Here is a 15,325-nt window from a genome sequence, read left to right as displayed (position 1 = left end):
TGTCCCCTCATACCCTCTCCTCCCAAAAATCTATCGATCACAGTCTTTAAAATTTCAATTGAACAACAACAACAACTTGTATTTATATAGCGCCTTTAACAAAGTGAACCGTCCCAAGGCACTTCACAGGAGTATTATGAGATAAAAAATTTGACACTGAGCTGCATAAGTAGAAATTAGCGCAGGTGAAAGAGGTAGGTTTTAAGGAACGTCTTGAAGGAGGAAAGAGAGGTAGAGAAGCGGAGAGGTTTAGGGAGGGAGTTCCAGAGCTTGGGGCCCAGGCAACAGAAGACACGGCCACTGATGGTGGAGCGATTATAATCAGGGATGCTCAAGAGGGCAGAATTAGAGAAACGCAGACATCTCGGGGGGGAGTTGTGAGGCTGGAGGAGATTACAGAGATAGGGAGGGGTGAGGCCATGGAGCGATTTGAAAACAAGGATGAGAATTTTGAAATCGAGGCATTGTTTAACCAGAAGCCAATGTAGGTCAGTGAGCACAGGTGGCGATGGGTGAGCGAGACTTGGTGCGAATTAAGACACGGGCAGCTGAGTTTTGGATCACCTCTAGTTTACGTGGGGTAGAATGTGGGAGGTCAGCCAGGAGTGCGTTGAAATAGTCACGTCTAGAGGTAACAAAGGGTGGTATAACTGTGATCCAGTGCCTAAAGCCTAGAAAACTGCTGTTGGCAATACTAGAATACGGATGCTTCATGTGTTTGTATGATATCCCTTTGCTCATTATCTCAAAGGCGCTATGTTAAAGGCGCTATATAAATGTAAATTGTTGTTGTTAACCCAACAGGTTAAAATTGTGGGAGAGGAATGTTATACACATGGGCCAACCATTCTCATACATCCGTTATTTGACATTCCCAGTGCATTGCTGAGGGAGCACTGCACTGTTGGAGGTGCCATCTTCTGGATGAGACGTTAAACCGAGGCCCCGTCTGCTCTCTCAGGTGGGCGTAAAAGATCCCACCTAGCTATTTTGAAGAGCAGGGGAGTTATCCCCGGTGTCCTGGGACCAAAATTTATCCCTTAACCAACATCACAAAAAAAAGATTATCTGGCCATTATCACATTGCTGTTTGTGGGAGCTTGCTGTGTGCAAATTGGCTGCCGCATTTCCAACATTACAACAGTGACTACACTCCAAAAGTACTTCACTGGCTGCAAAGCACTATGGGACGTCCTGAGGTCAAGAAAGGCGCTACATAAATCCACATCTTCCCTTTTATTTACCCAGTGTGCCATTGGGAGTTATATTTTCCTGGACTATTAAATCACTTCACGCAGCAAGTGTTGAGGGAACTACATGGAATTCCTGTCGATGAAGGTGACACCAGTGACTTGGAGAACCTATTAAATGTGCCCCCACTAAGTTCATAGTGTGTGGAGCACGCATCCACCCATCTCAACTGGGGAAAGTATTTATTTTTGAAAGTCTCTTGGGAACCTGTCAGGTCATTAACGCGGCAAAGTTTTTTGATTCGTTGGATAATTTGGGAACCAAAGGCTCTGTGCTCTCCCGGGGAGGAACAGTTCAGATAGAACCCGCAGTTAGTCAGACAGCTGTGGCCCAATGTCTACGAGATTGAGAAATAAAGTTTTGAGCAGTTGATGGACCCAGTTGATGGAGTCTGGGATATTCAGCAGTGACGCGTGTGCAGACTGGCCACAACCATGTGTTGCCCTTCACATCCAGGCTGCGAGCAGAATTGGTGTAAAATATTAATCCTGCCCAATTTATTCTGCTCCAATGCAGCAGGTTAAACTGCAGCTTTCATAACCCTGCCCCCTTTGATCCCCAGCACTGCACCACATGTCCTCTGAAAGACAGGAATGTTGGCCTCTGTTGTCACAGAATATTCCCCCTTCAGCACACAACACCCCCACCCCCACCCTCTCCTGGGCTGCATGAAGCCCTGGCTGGAATGGCATTGTTAACAGCGAGAGCAAAAGCCAGTGATCTGCCAAGCAAAAATCCTTGCTACTTCCTGCTTGTTTGTGATCTCTCGTTTGCTGTTACACACAAGCTCTCTCTCCCTCATTCTCCTCCGTGTGTGTGAAGATTTCTCTGGTACCAGCCTCCTACTGAGGAGCTCATCCATTATAAATGAAAGCTGACATCACGGCCATCAATAAGCTACATTAGGCTGGGTTAATCAGATTGGAACGAGTTCTGGGGTTTTTGTGCACCACTGACGCCTAACCACTGCAGCGGCAGCAACTCGACCAGCAGCGAGCAACAGAGACAGAGCTCATCTTCGCTCGCTCCTTCAGGACCATCCCTTCTGGCTGTGTTCTTCTTGCACTCGGCAACCCCCCCCCCACATCCTCCCTCCCTCTACCCCAGAAATAATTACTGCATGACTGTCACAAAGGTAAGATAATTGAAACCAAACAATCTGTTCTTTTTAAGTCTGCAGCCATGCATTAGAGACGTGTAAGCTGTTAATCAAAGAGGGTTTTGCAATGTGCTGAGTGTTACAGTGAGCGGTGCAGATGCACAATGCAGCAAAGGCTTTGGGTCTATTGCTGCACTGCCCAGCCTTTCCTGACTCGGGCTGTGAAGTGTACGAGGTGGAACCAGCGAAGGTCAGGGCCCAGAATCTGCTCACAGGGAACTGAAGCCGGTTGTGTTTGGGATATATTCTTTTGACGAGCGGGCAGGTGTCAAAGGGTCTTGAGCCGGAGAGTCTTGGTGGGGGGGTTCCTCTTGCATGGATTCAGAGCTTGCTTACATCTGCCAGCTCTGCTTTTTACTGTGCATCGCCAAGGAGAAATTAAAGCCATGTGTGTGCTGGCAAAAGACAGCTCCCACTGCTCGCTGGACAGAGGCAAAAAAATAAGATCAGCCGAATGCACTTAGTATTAAAATCCTTATTTGCCACCCCCCGACCCCGCCACCCCAAGTGTGTGTTCAGTCGGTGAAATGTGTTTGGGGATGTAAAGCACTTGCATGTCTGCAGTTCCTCTGTCAGGCTGAGGATGATGTCCCAAAGCGCTTCATGGGCAATGAAGTACCTTTTTTGAAGTTGTTGCGTAGCGGCAAGATCCCGCGGCTAGAGATATGGTAAAGGGGGAGAAACCGCGTAGCGCCCCGCTTGGGGCGGTAATTTGTGTGGTAGCGCCGAAGTATCGCCGGGCACTACGCGAGGGACTCTGGCGCGAGCTTCTGGTTCAGCGCTCCAGGAAGGAAGTGAGGCGCTAAATCAGGCCGCGGCCAACTTCCCGTGGAGCGCTGAAGCCGGCAGGAGGGGCGGTAATGGTGCAGCGCGGTCCAATGTCGAGGGCAGCGCTGCCCGGAACGGAGGTTCCTTCCCTCCCTTAAAGGGAAGGGCCGTCGCTGCAGGCTCGGCATGGAAAGGAGGTCCCTCCTTGCCAACGGCAGCCGCGATCTGCCACGATCAGCCCCCAAACACTCGAGTGGAGCGCAGGGTTGATCGATCGCGGCCGAAGGAAACTGCTCAAAGATGGAGGTTAGGCATTAGCAAAAATGTTTTGTTTCACGCTTTGAACAGCGCTCCCCAAGCGCCCCCCCCCCCCCCCAGCAACGCCTCCTGCAGCTGTGGGTGTTGTCGCCCGACGACGCTGCAGGGGGTCGGAACCGAAGTTCGGGTCCGGGGCGCTACGCACGGTGATGACGTCACAATCTCCGGGCGTGGGCAATCGTGGCGCTAGGGGTTACCGCCGCCGCAAACCTGGACGGGAATCTCGCGGGCGTCGGTAATCGCGCCGTGCCTGGTCACACAGCCGGTAGCGCCCCCTGGAGGCGCAAACGGAAGGCGCAAAGGAGGTGAATTTCAGAGGATAAGTTTATGCTTGGTTATTGTTGTTTATGTGTATGGTCAATGCTGGCACGATACTGGGAGAACTATCCTGTTCTTTGAATCATGCCATGGGACCTTCAAGATCAACCTGAACAGGCAGACATCTAGAAATCGCCCTTGGTGATATTTGCAGATGGACTTTTCAAACACATGGAAGAAATCCCACTGTCACTGTTTCATCGCTGGGTTGGTCAGTTATTGTAAGCTGGTTCATGTCTGTGTTAAAATTGTACAGAGAGGAATGTAATATAAACACTCGAGGGGGATCATCCAGACATCTCCTGTCTACCTACCCCTTGCCACCGGACACCCAGGAATGTTGGGATAGAATCACAGAACGGTTACAGCACAGAAGGAAGCCATTCTGCCCGTCGGGCCTGTGCCGGCTCTCTGCAAGAGCACCTCAGCCAGTCCCACTCCCCCGCCCTTTCCCCGTAGCCCTGCAAATTGTTTTTCTTTCAGTTACTTATCCACCTCCCTTTTGAAAGCCACGATTTAGTCTGCCTCCACCACCCTTTCAGGCCGTGCATTCCTAACCACTCGCTGTGCAAAAAAGTTTTTTCTTATGCCTGTCCCTCTCCAGCAGGCTTGGGCCCAACACCAGGGGGCAGTGGAAGTTGCGGGAAAATGATACGCTACTATTTTAAAAATTCTTCGCGGGATGTGGGTGTCGCTGGCAAGGCCGGCATTTATTGCCCGTCCCTAATTGCCCCTTGAGAAGGTGGTGGTGAGTCCCCTTCTTGAACCGCTGCAGTCCGTGTGGTGAAGGTGCTCCCACACAGTGCTGTTAGGGAGGGAGTTCCAGGATTTTGACCCAGCGACGATGAAGGAACGGCCGATATATTTCCAAGTCAGGATGGTGGAGATTGCGACCTTCTCACTGTCAGCGGAAGGCCCTGGTTGGACAGCAACATCCTGTGAATGGGTTAGGGGGAGGAGTTGAAAGTTTTGTCAAGCAATATTACCTGCTTTCACCAGCTCGCCCTTAGGACCCCCATAGAAGGGGTTGCCAACTCTAGTTGACGTATTCCTGGAGATTATCACATGACACCCGCCCTGTCAAATGGCCTTTTTTTAACCATCAGCAATATTTTTATATCCAGTAAACAAAAGTTTTATTTTAAAATGAAAGGAACACACATTTTTTTTGAATGCTCCTATGATTATTCTCTTGTGTTGTTCGCAGCAGCTTCCAGGAGATGGTTCTTTAATTCCTGGAGACTCCAGATCAATCCTGGATGGTTGGCAATCCCATCCATGGAACCTATATTTTTTATTGGGGTGGTGGGGGGGGTCCTTGATTGAGCTGCAGTGCCATTTTTTTTCGGGCACCCTTTCACCCTTTCAGGCACTTTTGTGTTCAAATCTCTCCATGGCCCTCGCCCCTCCCTATCTCTGTAATCTCCTCCAGCCCCACAACCGCCCGAGATGTCTGCGCTCCTCTAATTCTGCCCTCTTGAGCATCCCTGATTATAAATCGCTCAACCATCGGTGCCCGTGCCTTCTGTTACCTAGGCCCCAAGCTGCCTAAACCTCTCCGCCTCTCTACCTCTCTTCCCTCCTACGAGACGCTCCTTAAAACCTACCTCTTTGACCAAGCTTTTGTTCACCTGCGCTAATTTCTACTTATTAAAAATTTGGCATTGAGGCGCATCTCATAATACTCCTGTGAAGCACCTTGGGACGTTTTACTACACTAAAGGCGCTATATAAATGCAAGTTGTTGGCCACCCAGCAAGCGTTCCCACAGAAAAAGGAGAGGGTAGGAGAGGAGCAAGGCCGAGGACACCATTTCGGGCTCATTTAACTAAGAATATAAGAACATAAGAAATAGGAATAGGAGTGGGCCATACAGCCCCTCGAGCCTGCTCCGCCATTCAATAAGATCATGGCTGATCTGATCATGGACTCAGCTCCACTTCCCCTGCCTGCTCCCCATAACCCCTTATCCCCTTATTGTTTAAGAAACTGCCTCATGGGCCTGAGGTTATTGCAATCCGTGTCTCCGTCCCTATTTCCTGACCTTTGCATCCAGGGAACTGTGCGTTCCCCAGGGCTAGGGTCAGCCAAATGGGTCTCATTAAAATCTCCACCCTTAGCATCAACAACATCAGTTATATGTCACGCATAACTTTATAGCATATTTCAGATATTGGGCTCTAACCAGATGTCCATATGGGTTATGCACAAACTATACCACACACACAGTGCTGCAAACATTTTATTGTGCAACCCGGGCTTGCAGGATCAATGGGAAATAAATATGTCTCTAAACTATGTTCAGTCTGTGGCTTGAATCATAGGCGACAAAGATTTGATTAATTTCACTACTTGCAAGTTTGATCGTAACTCACTCGTGACTCTTGCGTTCACAAGTTACTCAGGTCAGTTTCACTGATGGCCAAAGTATTAGGCAAGACTACACAAAATAGAAAAGCTGCCAGAAATATGGTCTATAAATATTTCAGATAGTTATTTGGGATTCATGGCTCACACCAGCTACTTGTCATGTATGGTAGCTTGAGGACTGAAGGCTCTTGTTTAACATCTCATCCGTCTTTCAGATGAGACGTTAAACCGAGGCCCCGTCTGCTCCCTTAGGTGGACGTCAAAGATCCCATGGCACTACTTCGAAGAAGAGCAGGGGAGTTATCCCCGGTGTCCTGGGGCCAATATTTATCCCTCAATCAACATCACAAAAACAAGTTATGTGGTCATTATCACATTGGTGTTTGTGCGAGCTTGCTGTGCACAAATTGGCTGCTGCGTTTCCTACATTACAACAGCGACTACACTCCAAAAGCACTTCTTGGCTATAAAGCACCTTGGGCCGTTCTGAGGTCATGAAAGGCGCTATAGAAATGCAAGTCTTTCTTTCTCTTGTATGTATCCTATTTATTATCTGGTCGATTTATGTATTAGGTGCTTCTGAGCTTGATATAACCGAGAAGTCAGATTATAAATTTGCTTCGTCTCGACATGATGGGAAAGTGTGCCGTGACGTGGGTACACCATTGGTGCTCCAAAATATCGGGTCTTAGGGAAGTGAAAAAAAAGTACTGTACTCGTGATTTTGGTCATCTGCCGTAAGTTCTTCTTAAGTTTCTCGGTGTCAAATCTTAATTTTTTTGTCTTATAATACATTTGGGTTTGCTCCTCGACATCTCCTGTAGAGAGCACTCGCAGGACAGCACTGAGGAAGGGCCTAGTAGCAGGGTGTTTGCAAAACCCTGACGTGGTATGTTGGTGGGGGGGCAACCAAACGGTGAGAAAGTTAAAAAAAAAGACAGATAGATTTACATTAGAAAACATGGTGGGGAGGGGAAACTGCCACAGCCACCATGTGTAGTTAAATTGTTCTTTCTGAATGAATTAAAATGTTGCTATAGCAACCAGAACCATTCTTATCCCCAGGAACGAAATTCCTCCTGTTGATGTTTTTAGAATTATGACAACTTGTTTGCTAAAATTATTGATAACAGGAACTGTTAACCCTTTCTCTGAAACTCCAGCACTATGCCATTGCTTTCTCTTTGTCCACTGAAATTGGTTATATAGCAGCTTTGGTAATCCACCAGAATTTAATCTTAACATGTCACAAAGGCTGGAGTGCTTGACTTCTGAGCAGGCCATGATTCTGACGCCACCCCCCCTTCTATTTGAGCTTCACCATGCTCCACCCCTCAATCAGGTGGAATGCTCCAACTCTTGCTAGCTGGTTGAATCTATTTTTGTAGGAGGGCGGGGGAAGCAGATGCAGCCATTGCTGCTGTGGAGGGAGGTGGGAATGAAGAGCAGCTTCAGCTGGCTTTCCTTGAATTGGGCCTACTGCCAACCATGTGGACAAAGTAATCATTGATTCATGCCTGCTGCTGGCTGGAAACCGACTGCCTGGTAGAGATTGGGCTCGGAGAAGGTACGGCAGAAAAGAAGTGAAATTTGCCCGGAACCATTGACTCTTTCCATGCTGACTCGGGTTGCCAACCCTCCAGGGTTGCCCTGGAGACTGCAGCAATTAAGCATTATTCCCCTAGACACTGCCCCGAGCAAAAACCTGCAAGAAAAATCATGGGAGCATTCAAAAAATTGTGCCTTTGTTTTCCATTTTCTTTTGTTTATTAGTTATAAAACTATTGGAGACGGGGGGAAAAAAGGCTGCTCAACTGGGTGGGGCGGTTGCAGGCAGGAGGTCATGTGATGAGACCTCCAGGAATATGTCCAACCAGTGTTGGCAACCCTAATACTGACCCATGGCAAAGAAGCTTTGAAAATTTTCTTTTAACTTAATCACAATTATGTGCTATTTTATTTTATTGCACCAGAATAATTTCTGATGCCAGGGAGGGAATAACCTTGGTAAATATAATAAGGTTATTTACTCCTCTAGTCTGGCAGGTCCGGTCCAATATATCACCCAGTTCAAGCTGAGAGTCTGAGGTGTCACATTAATACTGTCCTCATCGTAGTGGCTCAATCGATAAAGCCCACTAAGTAGCTGGAAGTAGAGGCAGGTAAAGAAATATGTCATTTATATGTCCTACAAACATTAACTTGTCAATATTTAGTGACAATTTAAAGCTCTTGTGTAGAAGCCAAGCTGTGGCATCTGGACTGGTAATTCAGTTCAACGGTTCCGGTAACGTCAAATTAGGAACTCGAGCTCACGGCACATTGGGAAAGTCAACACACCCATTGTGTTGTATTGCTTGAAACTCTACTCAACGGGGCGCAGGGGGATTGGGGGGGCTAGGGTCCCATTCTCAGCTGTGTCATCTTGGCAGGGTGCTGCAAGCAGGCTGGCATCTCTCCAACAAGGAAGGGAGCAATCAAGTAGCATCGAGAGTACTGGAAGTGATCATAGAGCCATAGAACTAGATTTTCCCCCAAATCCTCCAGCACCGGATTGCTGCCCAAAATACCGCTAAGACTTTTTAAAAATTACATAAAGAAAGGAAAAGATTCCGCCCGGCGATAAAAGATGAACCTTACACCCCGATTCTCGGCGGAACATTGGGCGGCTCTTAAACAAAATGGGCGGTAATTACTAAAATCCACACCGAGGCTGCGGGTTGGGCTGAGGCGGGGGGGGGGAAATACAAAAAAATATTTTTTCCAAAAAACGTAAAATAAAAAAAAAAATCAGAAAACATTCTCAGAACCTTTTTCCCCTTAATCACTGTAAGAGTATTTTAAAATAATAATTAAAAAACCCATTAAGCTTACCGGGCTACTTACCCACCGCCCAGCACCGCCCAACGCCCGCTGATTCTCGTGGGTGTTTTTTTTTTCTACTTACCTACGGGTCGCCGCTGAGCCCAATCTCCAGCGATGGCGGTCAATGGACGATGCACGCCGGCGGTCCGCTCCCCAGCGGTATTTCGAAACCGCTGGTGGACCTCTTGATGGAAATTTGCGCCGACCCGCTTTTCGCCCAAAACGACCAATACTGCCGAGAAACCGGGTGGAGTTCTAGCCCATAGAATCGTAAAATAACGCAGCGCGGAAGGAGGCCATTCGGCCCATCGAGTCTGCACCCGTTCTTCCAAACAGCAATCCAGTTAATCCTGCTCCCTTTCTCTTTCCCAGTATTTCTGCAATTATTTCTGCTTCAAGTGTTTATCCAATTCCTTTTTGAAGGCGACTGTTGAATCTGTATCCACCCCACCCTATCAGGCAGTGCATTCCAAATCCTAACCACTCGCTGCGTAAAAAGGGTTTCCCTCATGGTTCTTTTGCTAATCACCATAAATCTGTACCCTCTGGTTATCGACCCTTCAGTCATTGGAAACACTTTCTTTTTATGTACTCTCTCTGAAACCCTTCATAATTGTAAACACCTCCATCAAATCTCCTCTGAGCCTTCTCTGCTCCAAGGAGAACAACCCCAGCTCCCCCAGTTTACCCACGTTCCTCATCCCTGGTACCATTCCAGCAAATCTCCTCTGCACCCTCTCCAAAGTCTTCATGTCCTTCCTAAAGTGTAATTTCTGGCTGGCCTCCCACATTCTACCCAAGGTAAACTAGAAGTGATCCAAAACTCGGCTGCCCGTGTCCTAACTCGCACCAAGTCCCGTTCACCCATCACCCCCTGTGCTCGCTGACCTACATTGGCTCCCGGTTAAGCAACGCCTCGATTTCAAAATTCTCATCCTTGATTTCAAATCCCTCCATGGCCTCGCCCCTCCCTATCTCTGTAATCTCCTCCAGCACCACAACCCCCCGAGATGTCTGCACTCCTCTAATCTTCTGCCCTGATTAAAATCGCTCCACCATCGGTGGCCATGCCTTCTGTTGCCCAAGCTCTGGAATTCCCTGTCTAAACCTCTTTGCCTCTCTTTCCTCTTCAAGACGTTCCTTAAAACCTACTTCTTTGACCAAGCATTGGGTCACCTGCCCTAATTTCTCCTTATGTGGCTCAGTGTCAAATCTTTTGTCTCGTAATACTCCTGTGAAGTGCCTTCGGACGTTTCACTACATTAAAGGCGCTATATAAATACATGTTGTTGTTGTTGTTGTACAATACTCCAGTTGGGTCCAAACTAGTATTTTATATAGGTTTAGCATAACTTCCTGGCTTTTGTACTCTGTGCCTCTATTTAAGAAGCCCAGGATCCCACGTGCTTTATTAACTGCTTTGTTTACCAGTCCTGCCACCTCCAAAGATTTGTGCACAAGCCCCCCAAGTCTCTCTGTTCTTGTACCCACAAACGGCTGTGTTCAGTTTGGTGTTGGCAAAGCCCTGGGAGCAGGTGGCAGATACTGCATGGCACTGGGCGATTTGGCAAGATGGAAGATAAAACATCTTAAAAGAAAAGGATGGGACGGAAGTCAGCAGTGCCGGTTGGCTGTAAGGGATTTCCAGGAAAGGAGATGGAACAGTCTCGCTCCAGCTCCCAGTAGGCATGGTGCCACAGCAGAAAATCACCCCTCATGTGGCACCGAATTGGCAATTTCAATCAGAGAGGTTTCTGGATGGCTGGTCCCGTCTACGCCTGTTAACTCAAAGTTGCTTTCTGCTTGAAAAATAATCCACCAGTTCACATGGAGACATTTACAGCACGATTTAAATATGAACTAACAGATAATTTGAATTAAACATCTTTGAATGAAGAGGGGTAGACATTAAACAAGACGGAAAAATGTCGCATGGGAAGAATGAGGAGAAGGAATATAAACTAAATGGTACAATTTTAAAGGGAGTGTAGGAAAGAAAAAAAAAGAAAGACTTGGATTTATATAGCGCCTTACACGACCACCAGAAGTCTCAAAGCGTTTTAGAGTCAATTAATTACTTTTGGAGTGTAGTCACTGTTGTAATGTGGGAAACACACAGCAAGCTCCCACACACAGCAATGCGATAATGACCAGATAATCTGTTTTTGTCATGTTGATTGAGGGATAAATATTGGCCCCAGGACACCGGGGATAACTCCCCTGCTCTTCTTCGAAATAGTGCTGTGGGATCTTTTACGTTCACCTGAGACAGCAGACGGGGCCTCGGTTTAACGTCTCATTCGAAAGACGGCACCTCCGACAGTGCAGCACTCCCTCAGCACTGTACTGGGAGTGTCAGCCTGGATTTATGTGCTCAAGTCCCTGGAGTGGGATTTGAACCCACAACCTGCTGACTCAGACGTGAGTATGCTGCCCACTGAGCCGCAGCTGACACTTAAAATAAATAAGAAAGGAATAGAAGGATTTGCTGATAGCGTTGGATGAAGTAGGGTGGGAGGCAATATTCCCTCAAATTTTTTTTCCCTGTGCGGGCCCGTTAAATTTGCTGCGCGGGTGCACATGCACGGTGTCTCTTCCAACGGCAGCGCTGGTGAGCGGCCTGCGCTGGACCCTACGATGGCCTCGCACCTTCGGGGGAACATTGGTGGGAGGAGGCTCGTGTGGAGCGGAAAGACCAGCACAGACCTGTTGGGCCGAATGGCCTGTTTCTGTGCTGTGAATTCTCTGTCATTCTATGTAAGCTGGTAATTAATTCAGATCTGTGGGTGCAGAGCTCTTGTACATCTCAGTGTCACCTCCTCTGCATGTGCACCCTTACTGGGCAAACTATATGTTCAGCACAACAGCCAGAGTAGATGCCTGGATGTAGCAGTTGGTATTAAACTTGTCTGATGTCAGGCGATGCTGCTGCATATAATTTCTATACTTGCCGCAGACAAACAGCGCATGTGTCCTTTGCCAATGGCTTGCGAGTGTGACGCCCAAGGCTCAGTGGGTGATTTGAGTAAAGACGTCTTATTGCAATTATATAGGGCCCTGCTGGAGTATTGTGTACAGTTTGGGTCTCCTTACCTAAGGAAGGATATACTTGCCATAGAGGGAGTGCAATGAAGGTTCACCAGACTGACTCCTGGGATGGGGAGATTGTCCGATGAGGAGAGATTGAGTAGACTAGGCCTGTATTCTATAGAGTTTAGAAGAATGAGAGGTGATGTGATTGAAACATAAATTCTTACAGGGCTCGACAGGGTAGATGCAGGGAGGATGTTTCCGCTGGCTGGGGAGTCTAGAACCAGGGGTCACAGTCTCAGAATTAGGGGTCGGCCATTTATGACTGAGATGAGGAGAAATTTCTTCACTCAGAGGGTGGTGAATTTTTGGACTTCTCTCCCCAGAGGGCTGTGGAGGCTCAGTCGTTGAGTATATTCAAGACTGAGATCAATAGATTATTGAATATTAAGGAAATCAAGGGATATGGGGAAAGTGCAGGAAAGCAGAGTTGAGGTCAATGATCAGCTATGATATTATTGAATGGCGGAGCAGGCTCGATGGGCCAAATGGCTGACTCCTGCTCCTAATTGTTATGTTCTTGTACACTGCTTGGAATGGTACTGACCCAGACAAGGAAAAAGGTCCCATGTTCAATCGATAAGGACCAGCTTGGGTGAAAAACTGAGGTACACTCATTTGCCACATCTCCCATCTCCCATCTGCCCGATTCCCAATGCTCTGCTGCCCTCTCCCCACCTGAACCCGCAGTTCCTGATGTTCTGGGTTTTATATATTCGTTCCTGGGATGTGGGCGGCGCCATCCCTAATTGCCCCTTGAGAAGGTGGTGGTGAGCCGCCTTCTTGAACCGCTGCAGTCCGTGTGGTGAAGGTGCTCCCACAGTGCTGTTAGGGAGGGAGTTCCAGGATTTTGACCCAGCGACGATGAAGGAACGGCCGATATATTTCCAAGTCAGGATGGTGTGTAACTTGGAGGGGAACTTGGAGGTGGTGGTGTTCCCATGCGCCTGCTGCCCTTGTTCTTCTAGGCGGTAGAGGTCGTGGGTTTGGGAGGTGCTGCCGAAGAAGCCTTGGCGAGTTGCTGCAGTGCATCTTGTAGATGTTGCTCTCTCCCCAACTGAGCCCCCAGTTCCTGATGCTGTGACCATCTCCTCACCTGCCCCATCCTAGTTCCCGATGCACTGCCTCTCTCCACCAGTACACTCTGCGCTCTCGAAGCCCACCGATTCGGACTGACGGTGTCAGAACTCTACCGTGTCGCAGTTACACCCGGCGCTGATTGTTTCGGCTAGGGTTCAGCCAGTCTGGCGGCTGGAATCCATCCACTTGCTGACCAGAGGTCCTCTGCAGCCAGCTCAAATGTCTTGTGCTGTGGTTACTGATGTGGCAGATCGCTGCTGCATAGAAAATCGGAATCAGATAACTTAACAGCTTTAAAGGATAAATGGAAAAGTGATGGGAGCACTCTGGTAATGAATCCGGCCCGACTGAAGCACAGTCAATCCTCTCGGATTCGGGAAAGGTTCCACATTAGTACCGAGGGAGCGCTTATTCCCACACTGCCCGGGTCAGTGCATCGTCAGTGCTGAGTTAGCTGCTCTGTGGTTGAGCCGAAACAATTGGCTTTAGTTCCCCCGGGCTATAGGGCAGGGGATGGGGGCTGGTGCAGATTACCACCTGTGATTCCCTGTGGAACATGTTGGGCAAGTTCGGGACCAGGCTCAGTGTTGATGCCCCCCACCCCCGCCCCTCCCCATGCACGGGTCACGTGACAACTGGCCGTGGGCGAGGTATTGGATGGCAGCCAGTGTCTGCAGAGCCCCCGCCCCAGCACATGTTGGTGCCTCGGAGAAAGGACGGCAAAACGAAGGAAGATTGTAAAAACAAGACAAGCATTTAAATGGCTCCCGGCTCCCAAAGCAACTGTGTAGCTCTCTAACTATGCAAATCCTAACACAGTGTGATATTGCAGGTTGTGGTCTCACCTTGTGCATCCCAATGAGAGTTCGAGTTTGGTTTGAAAATGGCTGGAGGATCAGGGTCTCTCTGTCTGCTTGACCCTCTGTCTGTTTTTCTTTCTCTCTCTCTCTCTTTGTCTGTCTCTTTCTCTATCCCTCTTTCTTTGTATTTCTGTCTCTCTCTGCCTGCCTTTCTCTCTCTCTCTCTGTCCCTCTCTTTCTCTCTGTATTTCTGTCTCTGTCTCGACCTGTCTTTCTCTCTCTCTATCCCTCTCTCTATTTCTCTCGCTCTCTCTGCCTGTCTCTCTCTCTATTCCTGTCTTTCTCTCTCTCTGTCCCCCCTCTCTTTCCCTGTATTCCTGTCTTACTATCTCTGTCCTCTCTCACTCTCTATTTTTCTCTCTTTCTGCCTGCCTCTCTGTCTTGCTGTATTTCTCCCTCTCTCTCCCTCTCTCACTGTCTCTCTCTCCGTCCTGTCTGTCTCTCTCTCTCTCTCTCTCTGTCCTCTCTCCCTCCCTCGCTGTCTCTCTCTCTCCCTCCCTCGCTGTCTTTCTCTCTCCCTCCCTCGCTGTCTTCTCTCCCTCCCTCGTTGTCTTTCTCTCTCCCTCCCTCGCTCCCTCCCTCCCTCCCTCCCTCGCTGTCGCTCTCTCTCTCTGTGTCTGGCCGGGTGAGATTATGCACGCTTCATTCTGCAGGCTGTTTATTGACGGGAAACAGCCAGTGCACATGACAGCCCCATCTGTCCGGGTCACTAGCGAACCTGTCAATCTGATCTTTCACTCCTTGTGGATGCAGCAGGGCAGTGCTCGGCTCCAGGAAGATCCCTTTTCCTTTGTCGAAAGCCGGATGATTCAGAGGGCTTCTCTTTTGCTTGGCTTGCAAATGGGGAGGTGCGCGCACTGCAGGGGTTCCGTCAGAGGCAACATCCGTTACATGAATGTCCTTGGATGGAGCTCGAATGAAAGGCCAGTGCTAATCACTATTATCGCCTTTCCCTGCCCCTCACAACTTCCTTCCCTCTGCTCCTGAAGCTGATGACTCTTGGTTTGGGGCTTTGGTTCTACAGAAACCATTGTTAACTGCAGCAACTGTAATATCTGCTGAGGGGGCGAGTATCCGCGCTGTAATATATTTGCTTCATTGGTTCTTTGCTTAAGAATTCATAGCAACACATTGCTATTAAGAACTAGTTGGTTTATTAGCAAAGGTTTAACAATCACACTACACATTACCAGTTCATCCACCAGGCTCACAACCACCTGCCTCATCGTGGATCCCCTGAATCCAA

At 48.5% G+C, this 15,325-nt stretch overlaps 1 protein-coding gene across 1 annotated transcript in view; it reads left to right on the top strand.

The window, feature by feature from the left end:
- Positions 1-2,228: 2,228 nt before the first annotated feature.
- The window catches only part of coro2ba (coronin, actin binding protein, 2Ba), a 241,822-nt gene continuing 228,725 nt past the window's right edge, over positions 2,229-15,325 (top strand). Inside the window, exon 1 of the mRNA XM_070858511.1 lies at positions 2,229-2,386. Within this exon, the coding sequence (XP_070714612.1) occupies positions 2,372-2,386 (15 nt within the window). The 5' untranslated portion in view covers positions 2,229-2,371. The remainder of the gene's footprint in view (positions 2,387-15,325) is intronic.

The sequence above is a fragment of the Pristiophorus japonicus genome, chromosome 17, assembly GCF_044704955.1.
Source record: "Pristiophorus japonicus isolate sPriJap1 chromosome 17, sPriJap1.hap1, whole genome shotgun sequence".
Classification (NCBI taxonomy): domain Eukaryota; kingdom Metazoa; phylum Chordata; class Chondrichthyes; family Pristiophoridae; genus Pristiophorus; species Pristiophorus japonicus.
The sequence above is the reverse complement of the archived record's forward strand: the minus strand, read 5'-3'. Positions and strand labels throughout refer to the sequence as shown.